The 18,000-nt window shown below is 44.6% G+C and overlaps 2 protein-coding genes across 2 annotated transcripts; one reads left to right on the top strand and one right to left on the bottom strand.

Moving 5' to 3' along the window:
* Positions 1–49: 49 nt before the first annotated feature.
* Positions 50–14,330, bottom strand: MORN5 (MORN repeat containing 5). Its single transcript, XM_041483909.1, has 4 exons — positions 14,116–14,330; positions 13,754–13,865; positions 11,887–12,018; positions 50–607 (listed from the first exon to the last, which is right to left on the bottom strand). Exons 1-4 carry the CDS (start codon positions 14,272–14,274, stop codon positions 513–515), a joined length of 498 nt encoding a protein of 165 aa, XP_041339843.1. The 5' UTR covers positions 14,275–14,330; the 3' UTR covers positions 50–512.
* Positions 12,755–16,770, top strand: NDUFA8 (NADH:ubiquinone oxidoreductase subunit A8). Its single transcript, XM_041483908.1, has 4 exons — positions 12,755–12,886; positions 14,441–14,604; positions 15,917–16,082; positions 16,525–16,770. The coding sequence occupies exons 1-4, from the start codon at positions 12,836–12,838 to the stop codon at positions 16,660–16,662; spliced, it is 519 nt and encodes a 172-aa protein (XP_041339842.1). The 5' UTR covers positions 12,755–12,835; the 3' UTR covers positions 16,663–16,770.
* Positions 16,771–18,000: the final 1,230 nt, after the last annotated feature.

The following is an 18,000-nucleotide window of genomic DNA, read 5'->3' as shown; positions in this document are numbered from 1 at the left end:
TTATTATTTTGTTAAACTCTGGCTTCAGGAGACTTCAACAAACGTTCGTAGTAAATGGATATAATTTCCTAGTTAGCAAACCCGTCATTAAAGAATACCTCTGGTGTACATTATTACAATGATCAATCAATATCAAAGTACTGAGCAAAAAGAGAGGAAAGGAATTCACCAGGACAGCTAACTAAAATCTGGGAAAATAATGTTGATTAAGATGGATTTGAATGACTTCAACACCGAATCCGAGGCACTCTTTTTAACAAATTGTTTTCAGGCTTAATAATGTTTATACATACTACACTGCACACCTCTCAGGAATATTATTGTGAGTACAGTCGGCTTTTTTGTCGTGGCTTTTGCTCAGCATGACTGATTAAATGATTATTTCCATTTTTCTTTGAGCTGACAAAGATGACAGAAAGATTATATTCCTGTCGAGGGAAAGGGTGAGACAAATCCACGAGGACAAATTGCGTTTATTGTGAATCAGATTACCTGCTTTGCTGGAATACTGTCTAGGAAAAGCCGTGTGATGGTTTCGGTTCCTGCTCAGCTGTTATATCCCAGGCTTTCCGGCAGGTCCGAAGGATCCATTCATGCTCATCATCGTCTGGAAGGGAGAGAAAGGAAGGTTAAATATCCCCTGTCAGAGCTGCTCCTTGCATCCCTGGGCTCCAGTCAAACAAGTCATTTCTCCCTTGAAAAATAAATCCATTTTTTAGCCGTTGGCATATCTCAGAACACTTTTTTTTTTTTTTGTTTGTTTGTTTAAAAGATCGTGTGCTGTTGTGTGGGAATTTGTCAAGGCAGGAGGTGCTGGCTCTGTGGCAAGGACTGATTATTCCTCTGTTTGATAAGCTCAGCTTGGGTGAGCCACGAGATTTATATGTACAGATTTTACATTTTGCCTTTTCGGGCAAAATACGCAGGAGAAATGTTTTAACTATCAGAAATTAAGATTAAGCATTTTTAAAATACTCTGGTTGTGTTGCTTGTTGGTTTATAAAAAGTGAAGGTAAAGGAAAATTTTCAGTAAAATCCCAGGTTCTTATCTTGGAGCTTTTCTTTCCATGCTGTTTTTGAGATGTGTCTTGTGGCAGGTATAAGCTGATGTAGTGGCTGAGAGATATTTTAGAGCAACTCCTGTGTCCCTTGTTAGTATTCATGTCTGTCGTATTTATTCTGAGAGCATAATGACAGTGTGGAAAGAAAATAAAAGCAAAGACAATGTAGGAAAAAACAACTGACCAGCAAAGTTTGAATAGTAATTTTCTGCATGATTTACAAAAAAATAGCTTGGTGAATGTTGAGTTGTGGCTTCTTAATTTCAGGGATTTAAATAGTCTTGTCTCCAAAAACTGTTCTGCAGCCTTTTCCTTTGTGTTTGTGTAGGGAAAAAAGGGATATGTGTAGTAAACCAGGAAAAACAAACTTCAAAAAGCCTTGTGGGGGGAAAAAAAAAAAAAATCAAAGTAATACTTACAACAATACCTGTATTTATTTTTGTACAAATGAAATATATTCGAGCTGCTTCTTGTGTTTACCACTGTCTTAACAAATTCATATTAGCTGCTTGTGATGTGTGTAAAAATCTAAATTTCGAGGGTTCGTGGCAGCCCTGGTTACGTACAAGAACAGATGAGTGGGAGGAGGATGGAGCTGAGAGGGTGCAACCCCCGTGACCATCACGGTCCCATTTTTCCTCCCCGCTGAGCACCCTGCCTAGGCAGGTCTAACAAAATGGAGAAAGAAGCATGTTGCTTCTCCAGGAGTCAGATTTTCCTGGAGATCTTTTGATTGTGGAGTTGTACCTTCATGCTAAAGTGACAGAGGAGCATTTGACGTGTGCAAAGGGTAGGAAGGGGATGGGAATGAAGTGTTAGGCTAAGAAGTTTCCAGAGGGGTATGTGACAAATTCTGGTGCACAAGCTTGGGGCTTAATCTCATTGACTGTGGTTGCTTGTGAATCAAGCTTTGTCTATTTTTTTTTTTTTTTTTTGTTTTTTGGGGTTTTTTTTTTTTTTTTTTTTTTTTGGGGTTTTTTTTTGGTTTGTTTTTTTTTTTTTTTCATGCTGCCCTCTCTTTTCTGTCACTGCTGGCCCATCGAGTGGGGTGCACACCCTGAGGTGCTGCTCACACCCAGCTCTGCTGGCATCCTGGTGCAGGCAGGGATGGTGCCAAGGTGCTTGCTTTAATGACTGCAAAATAGCCATAATTTGGATAAGATAGCTAAGTTCAGCTCTTTCCGTGTTTCACTGATTTTTTTTTTTATTCCTTAGAGATCCACAGATCCATAACAAAATACCCTGTTAATGGCACATTACTAATTTGGGTGTAAAGTAGGTGAAAATAGACGCTGGAAAAATATGCTAAAAGGGAAATTAAAAACATGAGCACAGAATCTTGCTTAAAGACCATGCAATTCTCACAGGCAGATTCCACCGAGGGCTGCAACAGGAATGCAAATGCGGTCCTTAAGCTTTCTCAAAAACAACATCCAAGCCATAATCAATGTGCTGGCTTTTGTTCTACGCACTAGGTGTTGGAGATATGATCATGTGAGCCTCCCTGTGACAGATATTGTCCACTCTGTGTGGCTTTCTGGTTTTAGCTGGAATTGCCTTAACTAAAAAAAAAAAAAAAAAAAAATTAAAAAAAAAATAGATAGTTTAACTGAGTTTGTAATAATTGCATGTAAAGGAAACTTTTGTCTGTTTCTGTCATGGTGAAGGAATAAGAAAACTTAGAGATGCTGAGCATCAGCATGTCTGGCTGGCAGCTGGGCACACCTGGCTCGCCTGAGTGCTAGAAATAACCAGCCTGAGTCCTTGACAGCCCTCACTCAGCTGAGCATCAAGGGCATAAGCACAAAGAAGGGCAGATGCTACCTTGGCTTCACAGGTTTCCAGCATACCCTTGGTTTGCCCAGACTGTCTTGTTCTGCACTCTGGGATGTCCTGGTCTCCTAGGAAAGCACCCAGGACAAGTCACTCCAAGGATCTTGGCCCTACCAGACTGATTCCAAAACGTCTTGGTTGGTGCAGTGATCTGAGCCCATGCAAATGAAATACACGTTCACAAGCCCTGCTTAACCTGCATGGAGTTTAACCAGATGTAAAAACTGAACGAGAGATGTGAATTTCAACTTTGTGCATGAAAAGGAAAAATAAATGGAATGACTGATCATGAAGCAAATGCCTAGAACTGCTGTCCAGGCCAGTGTGATGTACAACTGCTCCTCGGTCTAGGTAAGGGGAAATGAAAGAATTGGTCCAGGATAGGAAGAAGAATCACAGCCCAGGGATGAGAATGGCTCCAGGGCTAGCTATGGCAGAGGAGGCAGGGAAATATTAGAATGTAAAGAGTTAAGCTATGGTAAAACATACTTTTGCTACACTAAAGAAGACTGGTTGATAATTACTGTAGTTTTAGGGCTATTTGAATCAGTGCAGCTGCAACCTCTTCAGTAGTAACCCCTGAAACAAGACAAACTGGGTTTATTGTACTGAACAAGTCTTAAAGCTCCTCCCTGATTGTTAGTAATTGGCAGCAATGGACTTAACAGCCTCTTGACTACCCTTTTTACACTCTACCTGACTGTGCAGCTAACAATTTAAATCACAGATGCCGATCCTTCTTTGTGGCAGCTGCTTGTTAACTACACGTTCCTCTTTTTCTGCCACTGGCTGCTTCCATAACCCTGCAACACCAGGGTTAGATTGGAGAATCACATTTCATCAATATTTAAAATGGAATTAAACCTTGAAGTTTGATTAATGCTACCAGATAGTGAGTTGTAATTACTATTTTGCAAATTACAATTGTTTGAATATGTTAATATGATTGTCTAAGCACATCTTCACCTTCAGAAGTAATTTTCCTTTTAAAAAAGATTTGAAAAAAATACAAACTCTTTAATCAGTGCTAAATTATCACCCTGTGCACAATTAGGTAGAATGGGGTTCTTCGTGTGGTGTGCTGAATTTTGTGTCAGCATATTTATCTTTAAAAGTTTATCCATTTTTTAGATTTTCCTCAGTAGAATAAACAGTGATGGAACAGACTTTGCTGAAAGAGGACTAACCATGCTGGTGTTTGAAGGTAAAGGGAAAAAGCTTTGTCTGAGCATTTCACTGCAATCTGGTGTATCCCTGTGCAGTTAGCAAATGTTACCCAGTTATTTCCTCCAAAGTCAGTGAAATATTATCAGTATTATCATGACATTATTGGAATCTTGAAACTGAAACAGCAAAAGATTGTAATGGATGAGCTCTTGAATTATTTCCTTGTGTCTCAATCAAAAATGAGATCAGTTTCTAGCACCCACTAAATATATCCTGAATATTGGGGTGAGCTCCTCAGCCAGCCCACACTGGGGCAGCTCTCTGGCATTTTTGTGATTAATTCAGGCTGTTTTCATTAAGCAGGCAGAGGCACATGGAGCCAACCCTGGTAGCCACCTGCAGGACTGGTCCCCAGAAACAGCACCAGCCCACAAAAGATGATTAAAGCAGGGGGGAAGTGTCCTGATGTCCTGAGCCAACAGGTCACTCTGGGAGCCTTTGGGTAAACAAGACCCAGCTAAAGCTGCTGGCTGGAATGTGTTCCTCTAAGAAGCCCATTTCAAAATCGGTTCTTCTCACCAAATGCTGCCTGGCAAGATTCTGCCTTGTTTTGAGGGGCTTTAGGGGAAGTTCCAAATGTTGGCAAAGTCCAGACAGGTGTCACAACCATTGCTAGGTGTATTCCACAGCGAGCTCAAAGCGCAGCCCACTCAAATCAGTGGATTTCTGCTCTCTGCAAAATGAAACCACTTGCCTCCTTTCCAATGTTCAGGCTAAAAGTAGTGGCACAAGAGATTTCCCCAAATACCACACTCCAGATTTATCTCTCAGCTGGGATTAGAAACAGCTGAAAATTCAGGGTGGCCTTGCTTCAGGGTGCTTCCAAGGGATGACATGAGAACACGCTGTAATTTAGGTGCGTTTAATCTTGCTATATTAAATGCATATTGCAAAGTTTAGAATTATTTGCTTTTAACTATCATGTTTCTGTGTTGCTTATGGAAACCTCAGCTGTGAGAGACTTCTGAGGACTCTGCATGCTTAGGTGCCTGCCATGGCACAGAGCTGAGACGGACAGCACTGGCAGAATTGGCATGGAGGCTTCTCTTAACTATTGCTTTCCCAGGAAAACACCAAGAAGTTTGATAAAATTAGAATACCCAGTGGTTTGAACAGGGGAAAAATGACACTGTTCACCTTTAAAACCTTGTCTGACTGTGTTAGGTCTTGGCAGCTGTAAGTGCTCCTGATGCCTTAGAGGCTGTGTCTGCACTGGGGGCCTGGTGCACTCTGAAATTCAGATCCGTGGCTCCGTCCCCTGCCTGCTGGAACCTGATGTGAGCGGGTGCCACCCCTGTGTGTGCTCAGTCAGAGCCCAGGAGGGGAGCTGGTGTCCCTGGGAGGTGCCACCACCGGGACAGGGAGCACTGGGAGCCCTGGGAGCCCTGGCACAGCCGGGGCCCAGCCCTGCCCAGAGCTGTCTGTGCCCAGCTTTGAGGGGTGTGTTTGGATGGTGTGTGTTTACAGCACACCATCCTCCAGCAGCAGCTGAGCTTCCTCCCCGTTTGCAGAGGGCCAAGCACACGCAGCCCATTGTAAACAACAATATCACTGAATTCTTCCACATCCCTGACTCCTCCCAGCACCCGCAGCGCAGTTTATCATCTCCTTCCAGTGCACAATCACAATGACCTGTGATAGCATCTCAGCCATGGGCTCTGCCTGGCACACCCCTTCCATTTCCACTGCCCCCTCCGGGTCCCTAGCACCCCTTTCCTTACTGCACCTGACCCCACCAACATCAAGGCTGGCAAGAAAATGGAAAGTATGTTTTCAATTAACCTTCGCTTCCACCCACAAATTCTCACCCTTCCATTCTCTTTTAATTACTGTCATTCCAAAATGGCCCCCAAATGAACTTTCCATCTCTTGTAAAAGTTGTTTTCACATGAGCTGTATATTGAATGTAAGTGCCTATAAGACTTGTGTGTAACCTATTTAATGGATTCACAATAGGATGGTTAGCACCCAAACAAAGGTGTTATTCTTGGCATGCCACTCTTTGGAACTGAAACTTCCACAATTTTCAAAAAGATAAGGCCAGGAAACCAGAAGGAACAATATATCTGCAAAAGCTATAGCTACTGGAATTACCGTAGTAACTTCCATCATGATGCAAATGTTAATATTATCACTGCTGGCTATAGCCTGGAATATAAATTATGTTGGTTCATAATCTATTTTGCTGAATGGAGGATGTTTCAGATTAAAGCATGCAAGCCAAATTTAATCTAAAAATGTGCTTGCTTGCTCAGATGAGAAGTCTACAAGTATCTTTGTCTGTAACCTGGGCAGACTTTGACACTGAAAGACATATGTATGAATTTTGCAATGGCATCCAAAATGTGCTTGATCTTCACACATTTCTATACAAAAAGATACAAAAAGAGCATATGATGGGTAGGAAAATTGGTCCAACATTTTAAAAAGTGTTTAGGGTAGAGTAAGGAAAAAAAAAAGGGTAAGAAAACCCCCTCAACTTCTCATAGGAGTCTGGGATTGTCATTTGAAATGGACTCAATTTCTCTCTGCCATCTTCACTGCTCAGCCCTTTGCCTTGCCCACTCAGCAGTCCCACTGTGACACTTGCCAGGGTTCTGCCTCTCCTCCTGCTGAGATCTGGCTCCTCAATTAATTTATTTGTTAAGCATTGGGGATTATCTAGATCCCGAGCTCTGCCATTGGAACAAAAGCTATCTAACTAAAAAAATAGGAAGAGGTAGATAAGTGACACTTTGAAGATCCAGATCAAAGAGTTATAATACAATTTCTGACCTGCTTCTGGATGTAATATTTTTCAAAGCTTTAGGCTACCATAGAGTCTGGAAAGCAAGTACCAGAAAACTGGAATTGTATGAAAAGGCTAAAAACCTATGTCCTGGAACTAGATCCAAGGGGAAAAAGTATGTGGGAGATGGAGGAGACAAGACCAGAAGGTGAATTTGTAGGTAGCTCTGTAGAGCCCTGTGGGCAAAGAGAAGAAGCTGAATGCCATGGCAGAGAGAGAAAATATTTTTTGCACTGGTATTTTGGAGGAACATGAATCAAAGAGGCCAGAAGGAGGAACTAGCAGTAAAAAGGACAAGCACTGCAGCTGTTGCAAGAAAAGCAAAGGGCTACTCGCATTCGTATGCTCTGCTTGTGTAAATGGAGAGCAGCATTGGCTCTCTGCTTTACAGCCCTGCTTTCAGAAATAAGTTTGTCAGCCAAAGTAAAGAGAAAAAGATCAATGGATTGCAATAAACGGCATTTAACATAAAAATGAGTAAAATTTACAATCCAGTTAACTTGTTAAATGTTACAAAATCAGCAAACAATAGACACAATTTGTTTTGTTCAGAGCCCAGAGGTAGAGACCAAATCCTCTAAATTAATTTCTGCAAAAGCTGGGGTTTTTTTCCAAACAGGTCTGGATCCTATTCGTTGTAGAATATACTGATTACCAACTATTTTTAAGAGCTTTACACAAACATTATTTCTTTTGTTGTGTGAAATGCAGAATCAGCCATCTGGCAAATGCCCCAGAGCTAAAATCTTTTACATGACATATAATTCAAAATGATTAAATATACAACAGAAAATAGCTATAGCATTGCACTTAAAATAGCATGAACTTTTACTGCCGATCAAAACTGATTTCTTTAGCCTAACAAGTATCCAAAGAACAATTATTTGAAGAGCTTTTAAGAGTTTCAATATGTAGGAACTAAACCTCATCTAAATTCAGTATCTTAAGTCAAATAAAAAAGAAACAAATGTACAAAAGATTAAATGGCTCTGCCTTATAAGTAGACATTTAAATCTATGGGAAGCTAAATTCATTCGAACAAAAATACTATATTCCCTCTGTATGTGTATTGCTGGGGCTTTCCTCTCCTTGCTCAGGGCATCTGCCAAAACAACTCGTGCATTCTTAGGCAATGACTACGGGACTAGCCTGGAATCAGGCTGTTCATCCCCTCCCTCCATCATCAGAACGGGCAATTTCAAAGAAGAACAGGGAATAAAGCTCCGTGCATGATCCCTCAGTGCAGTCAATCTTTTTTCCTGCACGGCAGTTGACTCGAAGTTAAATTTGCTGTCTTTTTTCCAGAAATACTCCAGGCCTGAAAAATTGCCAGGTCCTCATCCCACACCCAATTCTCCAGTAGTTTCTGAGAAAGAGCACGCAAACATCTGCATGTATTTGGGGTACATGAGGGTAGGTATAGAAATATTACCCTGAGCGATTATTGAGTGGTTATGGCTGTTTCTCAACCGCATTTTTCAGACAAGTCAAAGTCTACATTTCCCAAAAAGCACTTGGTGCAAGTCAGATCCGTGTGGAAAAAAAAAGTCCAAATGTAGATTTCTCTCATGGATTTGTGTACTTGGATAAACCTGAAATGGTTGAACACATCGTTGCTGACTGTCCAAAACATTTGTGCTTCTCAGTTCTTTCAGACCAAGCTGGAGTTCTCCATCCCAAGGTAACAACATGAGGAAACTGTAAGTCTGTGATTAATAAGGCTTAGAATTCAAATGGCTTTGCCCCCTTGCCTGGGGAGTTGGGCCAGCCTCACAACCTCAGTTCTAACCCCAGACTTCTCTAAACTATACAAAAATAATGTTCTTGAATCTTGACCTTTTCAGCTCATAATGATTCCTGAAGCAGCAGGATTTTTCCTGCTGCTTTTCACGAGACTTTCAGGCTTGTAGAAATGCTGATTGCAGGCTGGCTTGGGACTGCAGCAACACCAAACCCCCTCTTAATAAGACACTTGTCCTGGTCTTCTAGGCCTAATCCTGCTCTTAATTCAGTTCCCTGACTGAGCTCAGAGTGAAAAGGCAGATTTTGAGTCTTTCTGCTCTTGATTTATAGGAAGAGGTACAAATATATTTCAGGTAATATTGACTGCACTACAGGAAGCTCCCCTATGCACCATACTAATTAAACCTGAAGAAGAAATACGAAAATAGTGGAATAAATATTCTCATATTAGAATGAGGAAAAACATGTTTTATATTATTTAACCTATCCCTCTGAAAACCACAGGAGAAACAAGGCAATTTTCATCAGAAATATCTTTGCTTTTCATCAAGACAGGTGACCCAGGCAATCTGCTGAGATCTTTTCCGTCTCAGTATAAAAAATGCCCTTGATGGTATTTTCTCTTTGAAAGTTATGGGTTTTTCTGATATTTAGAGGGCCTAAAATCTGACTGTCACAGCTTTTCTCATACCTCTCTGCTTTGCATTAAGAATAATGTCTTGTAGTTTCTACTTTTCACTGAAAAACTGGGAAATCTTCCGATCTTTCTATGGACCAAACTCTGTTACAAAGGTGCCAGGAGTCGTATTTCTGGGAGGGAAAAAAAAAAAAAAGAGGAATACTCCTGGTGAAACAGGAGCCTGGTCCCGGTATCTATTAAAAATAAACAACGTATCTTCTTACAAATGAGCCTTCCCATTCTTATTTATGTGCTCAATTTTGCGTACTTTGCAATACTGGCAAAAAGAAAAGCTTGAAGAACACATGGAGAACCAAGAGAAACTTGAGCATCCCCAAGGAAACAGAGGTTTAGGGACGGAGTAATAACTGCGAGGCTGTAATGAGAATTTGGAAAAGTTTGCTAGCTAAAAACTATAACAAAGCTGTTGCTGTCATTTCATTCCCGGGGCCCGGTTGTGTTTTCAGGACGGGCCTTTGCGCCGCTCCAGCAGCCAGAGCTCTGCGAGTAAACGAGGCTCAGACCTCCGAGCTCGAGGCGTGCAGGGCTTGCCAGGCTCCTCAGGAGCCTCCCTGGGGCTCCACATCCTCTCATGTCCACGGAGAAGTGCTGGAAGCAAACTCAGGAGTTTCCAAGGGCCCGGCTCTGGAGCTGTACCTGGGCGCTGCCAGGCTGGGGCCAAGGCCGTGCCCAGGCCCAGGGATTCCTCCTCTCTTCACAAACAATTAGCAATTAATTCATAACAGCACCGGGGTGAAAGGTGAGGACTGGAGTATTCTGAAGCCTGCTGCCAGGCCTGAGGAAGATAGTGTCATTTTGGTAAACCTGTCAAGCTGTTGTAAGAACTTCCTGAATGCTTCCTACCATCTGCTTTTGATGCTTTCAAGACTTGGCTGGAAGCCTGGAGGTTTTCCTGCTCTTTCCTGCCCAACCTATAATGGAGTAATTCTGGATCTGTTCCCTGTCATCTCAGCCTCTTCCTCAGTTTCTTCTGCTTACAGCTGGGGTTTTTTTTAATTTTTTTTTTCTCTTTACTTCAGTGGCCTTGTGCCCTGAATCATCTCTCCTGGGGCGGCAGGAGTTCCTCTGATGTTGAACAAGTGCCGGGTTTTTCAATTGTGTTCATGTTCTTGAGAGGAAGGGTCTGGCCTACATGACACATTCCTTCTTCACACTCACATCAACAACTTTAACTTTGTGTCCAGGCCCTGGCTGGAAGGGCCACACCAAGCCCATCTCCAGCGCTCTGTCAGGCCGCACGCTGCGCCGGGCTGCTGGGCCAATATTGATTGGTATAATTTGGAGGGTTTGAGATAAATGTCATAAAGGACAATGAGTTCAAAGAACAGATTAAAAAACAATAAATTGAATTCCAAGGCGTTCCCTCCTGTACTAATCTGTGTAGGTTCCTGTGTTTTTGGAAAGCATGTTGCTTATCTTCCTCATCAGTAGGCCCACTGCATTCCAGTATTTTGGATCAATGCCATTTGTAATAATCTAGATCAGTTTTTATTCAACGTTTATAAAACAGGCCATGTATCACAGGGTATATTTTATAGCAGATGGTATCTCCAATTCATTTAACCCCTCCCCACTTCCCTCCTCCAATATCACAGTGCACACTCACAAAAGCTCTTGAAAGTAGAGCGGAGCAGAATTTTTTTACAACAAATAGTAAATTTGCTGAAAAATGAAGTTTCCGAGCAACAAAACTGTTAAACTGTATCATACTGAAAATGAAATGTTCTGTTTTCTAGAAAAAAAAAAAAAAAGAGGTTTTGCAATTTGGACATTTGAGGGGGGAAAAAAAAGCAAGGTGGGTGGCTGCTTTCAGAAATCGGTTTAATTTTAAAACCCTCTGCACTGAAAAAGTGATAAACACAAAGATGAAACAGCCAGAACACAAAGTAGGGGTTTTTTTCAGGTCAGATTACATTTTTTTAGTTATCCCAGTGTCAACTCTTTGGGGATCTTCTGTGGCTTTTAATTTGAAAAGTTTCTCTTCTGGCTTGGTAAGAACTAATTTTCCCCAAGGTTTATTAATTTGAGGACCTATCCGTGTACTTGCCAGACTCTACTCCAAACACGGCTCTCCAAGGTGAAGGTTTCCTGCCCAGGAAGGTAAGACCCAGACTCATTTTAATAAACTGGACTATTCCAGCATGCAGGGATAAGCAGATGCTTCAGCACTTTGCTGGTTGACAACATGGAGCTTTTCAGCTTCCAGGATCAGTGATGTGCCCCTCACAACCACTCCCTTGCTTGAGATCATAACAGGAGAGACTGAAGATTTTTCTGAGATTAACATACCAAATGGTAATAAAACATATTTATTCATATATGCTTGGGAATACTTCATTGTAATTTTGCAAAATATGATTTGTACAGCTCTGGGGATACATAAATCACTGATAAAATAAATAAGTTAAAGATATTTTAGCTCAGTGATAATAGAACCAAGCCATGGAGTTGTTTATATTTTGGCTTTAATCAGGCAGCCTAGAAGATATAATAAACCCTTCTTAGTTTACCTTGCAGAAGAAGTTAAATCATACCTGCATTTCTCAGAAAGTTGCGTTTGTAGTCAACAACTACTCTGGTTTTGGGGTTATAGAATCCATCACCACAGTCATAACAACCTTTTGGGATTATTTTGGGAGGATCCAGATTTGTAAGCTGAGCAATGCCTGAAGGGGAAAAACATGGTTTGATTTTTTTTTTTTAATTTATGCCTTTGATCAAGATAACTAACATACATCTCCATGGTGTTTGCTATAAAAATAACAGAGTTACCTCACAATAAATTTTGCAAAACATTTCATCAATTTTGCAGATGGGGAAAATGGAAATGGAAAAATGCACACCCAAAGATTGTGTGATAAAAAATGATCACTTTGATTTCCTCATTCACAGCCCTGTGATTCAGCCCACCAAATTCACATTACAAGTCCAGCCCTAAAATCCAAAATGGGGCCAGGAGAGACTCGCTGGCTTCACAGAACTCCATGTCATCACTAAAATATTCTATGTATTGTGCACATTAAGTTACAGATTTTACTCACTTTTTTTCCCTTATAAACCCACCTTTTGACTACAATAATAACAACATTATAAAAGCCTTTATCAAAAACACAGACTGAACACAAACATCTGTTTTGGCAACTTCTAAAAAGCTACGTGGGGCAGATGCTTGAAGCTTCATTTGTTGTCCTGGATGCAAATTAATTGCTTTTGCTCGACTGCTTCCACCTTCCCCAGCACCCCCCGTGCCCCTTCCCGGTCCCCTCGTGTCCCCTTTGTGCCGTGTTGTGCCCCGGCCCCACCTGCCGCGCATGACGCCCCCCAGGTACCGATCCCCCACCAGCTCCATGGCGGCCCCGACGGCGCGTCCCGGTCACCAGGGCAACGGCCCCGCCCCGGCCCCGCCCCGCTCTGGCTCCGCCCCCCGGCGGCCGCGCGTGCGCGGTGCGGGGCGGGCGCTGAGGGCGCTCAAGGAGAGCCGCCATGCCCGGGGTGCTGCGGGTGCCTCCGCTCGAGGAGCTCGATGTGCAGGAGGTGAGTGCGTGAGGGCCCGCGGGACCTTCCCCGCCCTTTGATTTTTTTTTTTTAATTTATGCCTTTGATCAAGATAACTAACATACATCTCCATGGTGTTTGCTATAAAAATAACAGAGTTACCTCACAATAAATTTTGCAAAACATTTCATCAATTTTGCAGATGGGGAAAATGGAAATGGAAAAATGCACACCCAAAGATTGTGTGATAAAAAATGATCACTTTGATTTCCTCATTCACAGCCCTGTGATTCAGCCCACCAAATTCACATTACAAGTCCAGCCCTAAAATCCAAAATGGGGCCAGGAGAGACTCGCTGGCTTCACAGAACTCCATGTCATCACTAAAATATTCTATGTATTGTGCACATTAAGTTACAGATTTTACTCACTTTTTTTCCCTTATAAACCCACCTTTTGACTACAATAATAACAACATTATAAAAGCCTTTATCAAAAACACAGACTGAACACAAACATCTGTTTTGGCAACTTCTAAAAAGCTACGTGGGGCAGATGCTTGAAGCTTCATTTGTTGTCCTGGATGCAAATTAATTGCTTTTGCTCGACTTCTCTGTACCAAAAGCACCCTGCTGCCGCAGTGAGGGGGTACGAAAGGGTTAATCAGGATGTCAAAAGCTGCAGATAATAAAGGCCTGTCCTGCCCCAAGAGACCCCAGAGCTGCACCCCAGGCTGGGCTGGTGGAAGGTGGTGTCCACATTCTCCTGGCAGCATCTCAGGCTTGTATGAAATTAGCCAGAGCATTTCTGCTCCATGTTACTCATGTAGCTGAATTAATCTTTCTTAAGCAAAGTTGTTAGTTTAATTCCTTCCAGACTCCCAGGATCGCAAATGCAATTTAGTACCTGGTGGTTTAAAACCAGAACAGATTTCTGTGTAGAATCTTCTGTCGTAGCCGTCGCAGTAAAGCCATTTTTCCTGCTCGTATTCGAGACCATCTGTAAAAGTGTATTTCCCCTGCAAAACACGTTTGAGTGCAGAGTTAATAAACATGATGGATGGACGGAACCCGGGCCAGGTCGCACGGGCAGAGCCGCAGCAGAGCCAGCGCGGCCCCGCTCGCCTTTTGCCGGGAATCCTGCGCGGTGCCCGGCACCAGCAGCCTCCCCCCACCCGCCCCGAGGGGTCAGACACTGCCTCGGCTGGGAAATCCGCGTGTTTCACCTCCAGGCCTGTGCCAGCGGAGGTGCAGCCCCCCCGGCCGTACCTGCGTGGGCACCCCGCGGTCCCAGAGCGCCCGGTACGCGCCGCCTGTGGGGCGCCGCAGCTCGCCCTGCCCGTGGAACATCCCGTCCCACAGCGAGCCCCGGTACTCGGTGCCCATCGGCAGCGTGTAGTAGCCGAATCCTTCCATCCTGGAAGACATGGAGAAGGTGGACGGTGGGAACCCCGCGCCCTCCGGTCCCACCAGCCCCCCGCGACCCTCCCTTTGTCCCCATTGCCCACCTGCAACGCCAGCGATTCCCCTCCCAGCAGCCCCTTGCCCTCCCCTGCGCCCCGCTCCCACGTGTCCCCTGCGAGCCCCGCTGGAGGTGGCGGTGAGCTCGTCCGTGCTGAAGGCCGCGGCGCACCACTACGGCTCGCAGTGCGACCGGCCCAACAAGGAGTTCATGCTGTGCCGCTGGGAGGAGAAGGACCCGCGCAAGTGCCTGAGGGAGGGCCGGCAGGTGAACCAGTGCGCCCTCGACTTCTTCAGGTGAGCGGCCCCCGGCCGGGAGACGCCGCCGCAGCCCCGCGGGCCTGGAGGTGACGGTGCTGCGGGGCCGTGCCCGGCAGTGCCGTGCCAGCGCTGGCGGTCACTCGTTCGGCGGAGCGCCTCTGCTGTGGAGACGGGCTGGGAGAGCTGCGGCTCTTCAGCCTGGGGAAGAGAAGGCTCCGGCGTGACCTTAGTGCAGCTTTCAGTGCCAGCAGGGGCTACAGGAGAGCTGGGGAGGGATTGGTGACCAGCGTATATGATGTGACAGGACAAGGGGGCATGGCTTCACACTGACAGAGGGCAGGTTTGGATTAGGTGTTAGGAAGGAATCTTGCCCTCTGAGGGTGGGGAGGCCCTAGCACAGGGTGCCCAGAGAAGCTGTGGCTTCCCCATCCCTGGAAGTGTCCAAGGCCAGGTTGGATGAGGTTTGGAGCAACCTGGCATAGTGGGAGGTATCCCCTGCCCAGGGCAGGGAGTGGAATGAGATGAACTTTAAAGGTTCCTGCCAACCCAAACTATTCTGTAATTCCATTATTCTAATTAAAAATGCTGCTGCCATCACCACCTTCAAAATTTTTATACTTTCTTCTTAAACTTTAACTCCTGGGAATAGGGGCCATGTGTTTTGTCTTGCTTATTTGCACATGGATTTATCCTGTCACTTGAAGCTCTTGTGCCTTTGTGCCAGAGCAAGCAGCCTGGGTTTTTGTTGGGAACTCAGGGCAGTGCTGTGACGCTGCTGCACCTTGCAGCTGTGTGATGACCTCCAGAAACCAACCTGAGCCCTGCAGTGTCTGTCCTCCCCGTCTCACAGGTGAACCACTGAGAAAGCTTGAGCAGGTTGAGCTTGCCTCTCCTGACCAAACATACAGCTCCAAGGCACGTGCCAGTACTGTTTGCACACAACCTAATTTAATTACCTCAAGGCATATCCACCTCCAGTGCAGCAGCTGAAACCTCTGCTCTGAGCATGGCTTTTTGAGCTTTAGACACAAAGTTATTTGGAAGCCTTAGAGCACCGTGTAATATAACTAAATTATTTGGCAAAACAAAGGTGTCCCGTGGAGGAGCTGTGAACATCCACCCAACGAAAACCTCCTCCACATACCAACAAAAACCTCCTCCACATACCAACAAAAACCTCCTCCACACACCAGTTAAGTCACTGCTGTCATTAATTGTAGCTGCAGCGATGGAAGTTTCACAGGTATCAAACACTGACTTGAGTGAAGGTTTAGATATTCCTGAGAGCAGAGGCTGGCATGAGAGGGGCCTGAGCGGTTCTGAGGGCTTTGTGCTGTGGTGTCCCCAGGAGCATCCGCACGCACTGCGCCGAGCCCTTCACGGCCTACTGGACGTGCATCGACTACACCGGCCAGCAGGAGCTGCGCCGCTGCCGCAAGCAGCAGGCAGCCTTCGACTCCTGCGTGCTGGACAAGCTGGGCTGGGTCAGGCCCGACCTGGGAGACCTCTCCAAGGTAACTTCTTAAACCCCTTGGTGCGCATAGATCCTGCTCTCCTTCCTTTGTGCACGTTTTGTCCAGACCAGGTTTCCGGCGTCTGTTGGCGTGATGGGGTTTTGTGAACTCGGCGTTGGAAGTTGGTGGGGTAGTAGAAGTCAAGACTGGCGGCGTTTTCCAGGGTTGCTTTTCTTAGACAATTAAATTCTTGCTTTCTGCTTTTCCTGGTAGAAGCTTTTCCTTTAGGAATGAAGCTCATGCTCACGTGGAGCTACTCGGTAGTTCTGATGAAGCACCCCTCCCTTCCCTTTTCTTAGAAGTACTGAGGAGCTCCCATCAGCTGAACAATGTGTCCTTGCTATTGTTTGGTTCTTCTTGGTAGTTCTTCCTTGAAGTTCTGACTCAACCTGGCTATTCAATGCTGTGAGAAGTTGTGTCACTTCTTTGCATTTCTTTCCAGGTTACGAAGGTGAAGACAGACCGTCCTCTGCCTGAGAATGCCTATCACTCTAGACCCAGACCAGAGCCAAACCCACCCACGGAAGGGGAGCTGAAGCCCTCTCCCCTTGGCAGCAGGCTCTTTTTCTGGTCCTGGTGAAGTGGGCAGGCTGTGCTGTGACTCAAGTGCAGAGATGTGGCACTTGCACATGTAAATTGTGTGGTGTGTTCTGGGTATCACTAATAATTAAAGAGCCCAAAACCATTACATGGCTGAGCAGACTTCTTTAAACTCATAGCAACGAGAACAATGCATTTCCCTGTTTTGCTCAGAGCTCTCTGCAGTCACACAGCCCTGGGGACCCTCTGGGCACCAGTAACGTCAGCTGGTTGATCATGATTACCAGGATTGTCTGTCATGTGTGCAAACGTAGTTCCAGTCTTTGACTTGCTGGCTCATCAATCACAAACTGGCGTGAGACTTGATTTACTTACTGAGAACATTGCCTCATGGATCAAGGAAACTCTGGGAACAAACAAGTCATTAATGTCTTCCCTTAGTCTTGCAACTGATAATTGTGAATTCTTTCCAAGGGACTCCTGTAGAGATTTAACCTAAAATCTGTCTTGGAGCGAGGGGTTAGTGGAATCTGGCATTTGCTAGGTGTGGGGTCAGTGCAGTTTCTGCCATGAAGATCCCTGTTGTGCTTCCTAGCTGCTCATACAACATTGGCTAGGGACTTCTTGGACTGTTCTACTGGGGAAACACAAGCTACTTTATCAGAAAAATCATACTAAATTTTCAAGACCTTTCAGGAAGAAATTTCTCCTAAAGGATCTTGTGCCCCATTAAGCGGGGTAGGAAAGGAGCTTTTATTCTGACTGAAAGGGTTTGGGGCAAATCCTTCCCAATTTTTCACTGTGATCTTCTTTTTGATGGAGGAGTTAGTGAGCTTTTTAAAATTTATTTTCTGTACAATATCTGAAAGTCACATTTTTCATAGGAGTTGGATCTAGTCTTTCATTCACCTCCATCCAATAGCATGGTCAGAAAAAAATCCAATGAACTTGTTTTTCCAAAGCAATACGCAGTTTAACTTGCTCTGGTTGGGATTGTCTCAACCATGGCAATGAGTGGAACTGTGCTCTGCTCCTTGGGTAGGCTGCTGGTAGTATGATCTGAAGATTTACCATCTCCTTGTTTGAGGTGGGATTAAACTGTAATGGTTCTCTAGCTGCAGCATGTGTTTCTGATCCATGGAGCTAGAGGGAAAATTGTATAACATTTATCTGAAAACAGCCTGTGCACTGTGTTGCTTCTGGGCTCTTGCTGCTTTCTGCTGGGGTGACTGAAACTCAAGGCAGGTGCTGTGTTTGCATTTTAATGTACACACCAGGCTGTCTTGGCTCTCCCTGCCTGAAACTGTGAGCTGGTGCTGCACCTTTGCAGTTTCTCCATGCCCATCACAGCCACCATCTCTGAGCAGCCACGTTTTTC

Source organism: Pyrgilauda ruficollis, unplaced genomic scaffold, assembly GCF_017590135.1.
Source record: "Pyrgilauda ruficollis isolate IOZ18807 unplaced genomic scaffold, ASM1759013v1 scaffold62, whole genome shotgun sequence".
NCBI classification, from domain to species: domain Eukaryota; kingdom Metazoa; phylum Chordata; class Aves; order Passeriformes; family Passeridae; genus Pyrgilauda; species Pyrgilauda ruficollis.
This window is presented reverse-complemented; position numbering and strand designations above follow the sequence as displayed.

Excerpts from the sequence above, each read along its gene's own strand:
- MORN5 (XM_041483909.1), bottom strand. The coding sequence starts at position 14,274 with ATGTCTTCCAGGATGGAAGGATTCGGCTACTACACGCTGCCGATGGGC. Across the intron at positions 13,866-14,115 it reads ACCGCGGGGTGCCCACGCAG|GGGAAATACACTTTTACAGA; the intron begins GTACGGCCGGGG and ends CGTGTTTTGCAG. Across the intron at positions 12,019-13,753 it reads TTCTGGTTTTAAACCACCAG|GCATTGCTCAGCTTACAAAT; the intron begins GTACTAAATTGC and ends TTTCCCCTTCAG.
- NDUFA8 (XM_041483908.1), top strand. The coding sequence starts at position 12,836 with ATGCCCGGGGTGCTGCGGGTGCCTCCGCTCGAGGAGCTCGATGTGCAG. Across the intron at positions 14,605-15,916 it reads TGCGCCCTCGACTTCTTCAG|GAGCATCCGCACGCACTGCG; the intron begins GTGAGCGGCCCC and ends TGGTGTCCCCAG. Across the intron at positions 16,083-16,524 it reads ACCTGGGAGACCTCTCCAAG|GTTACGAAGGTGAAGACAGA; the intron begins GTAACTTCTTAA and ends ATTTCTTTCCAG.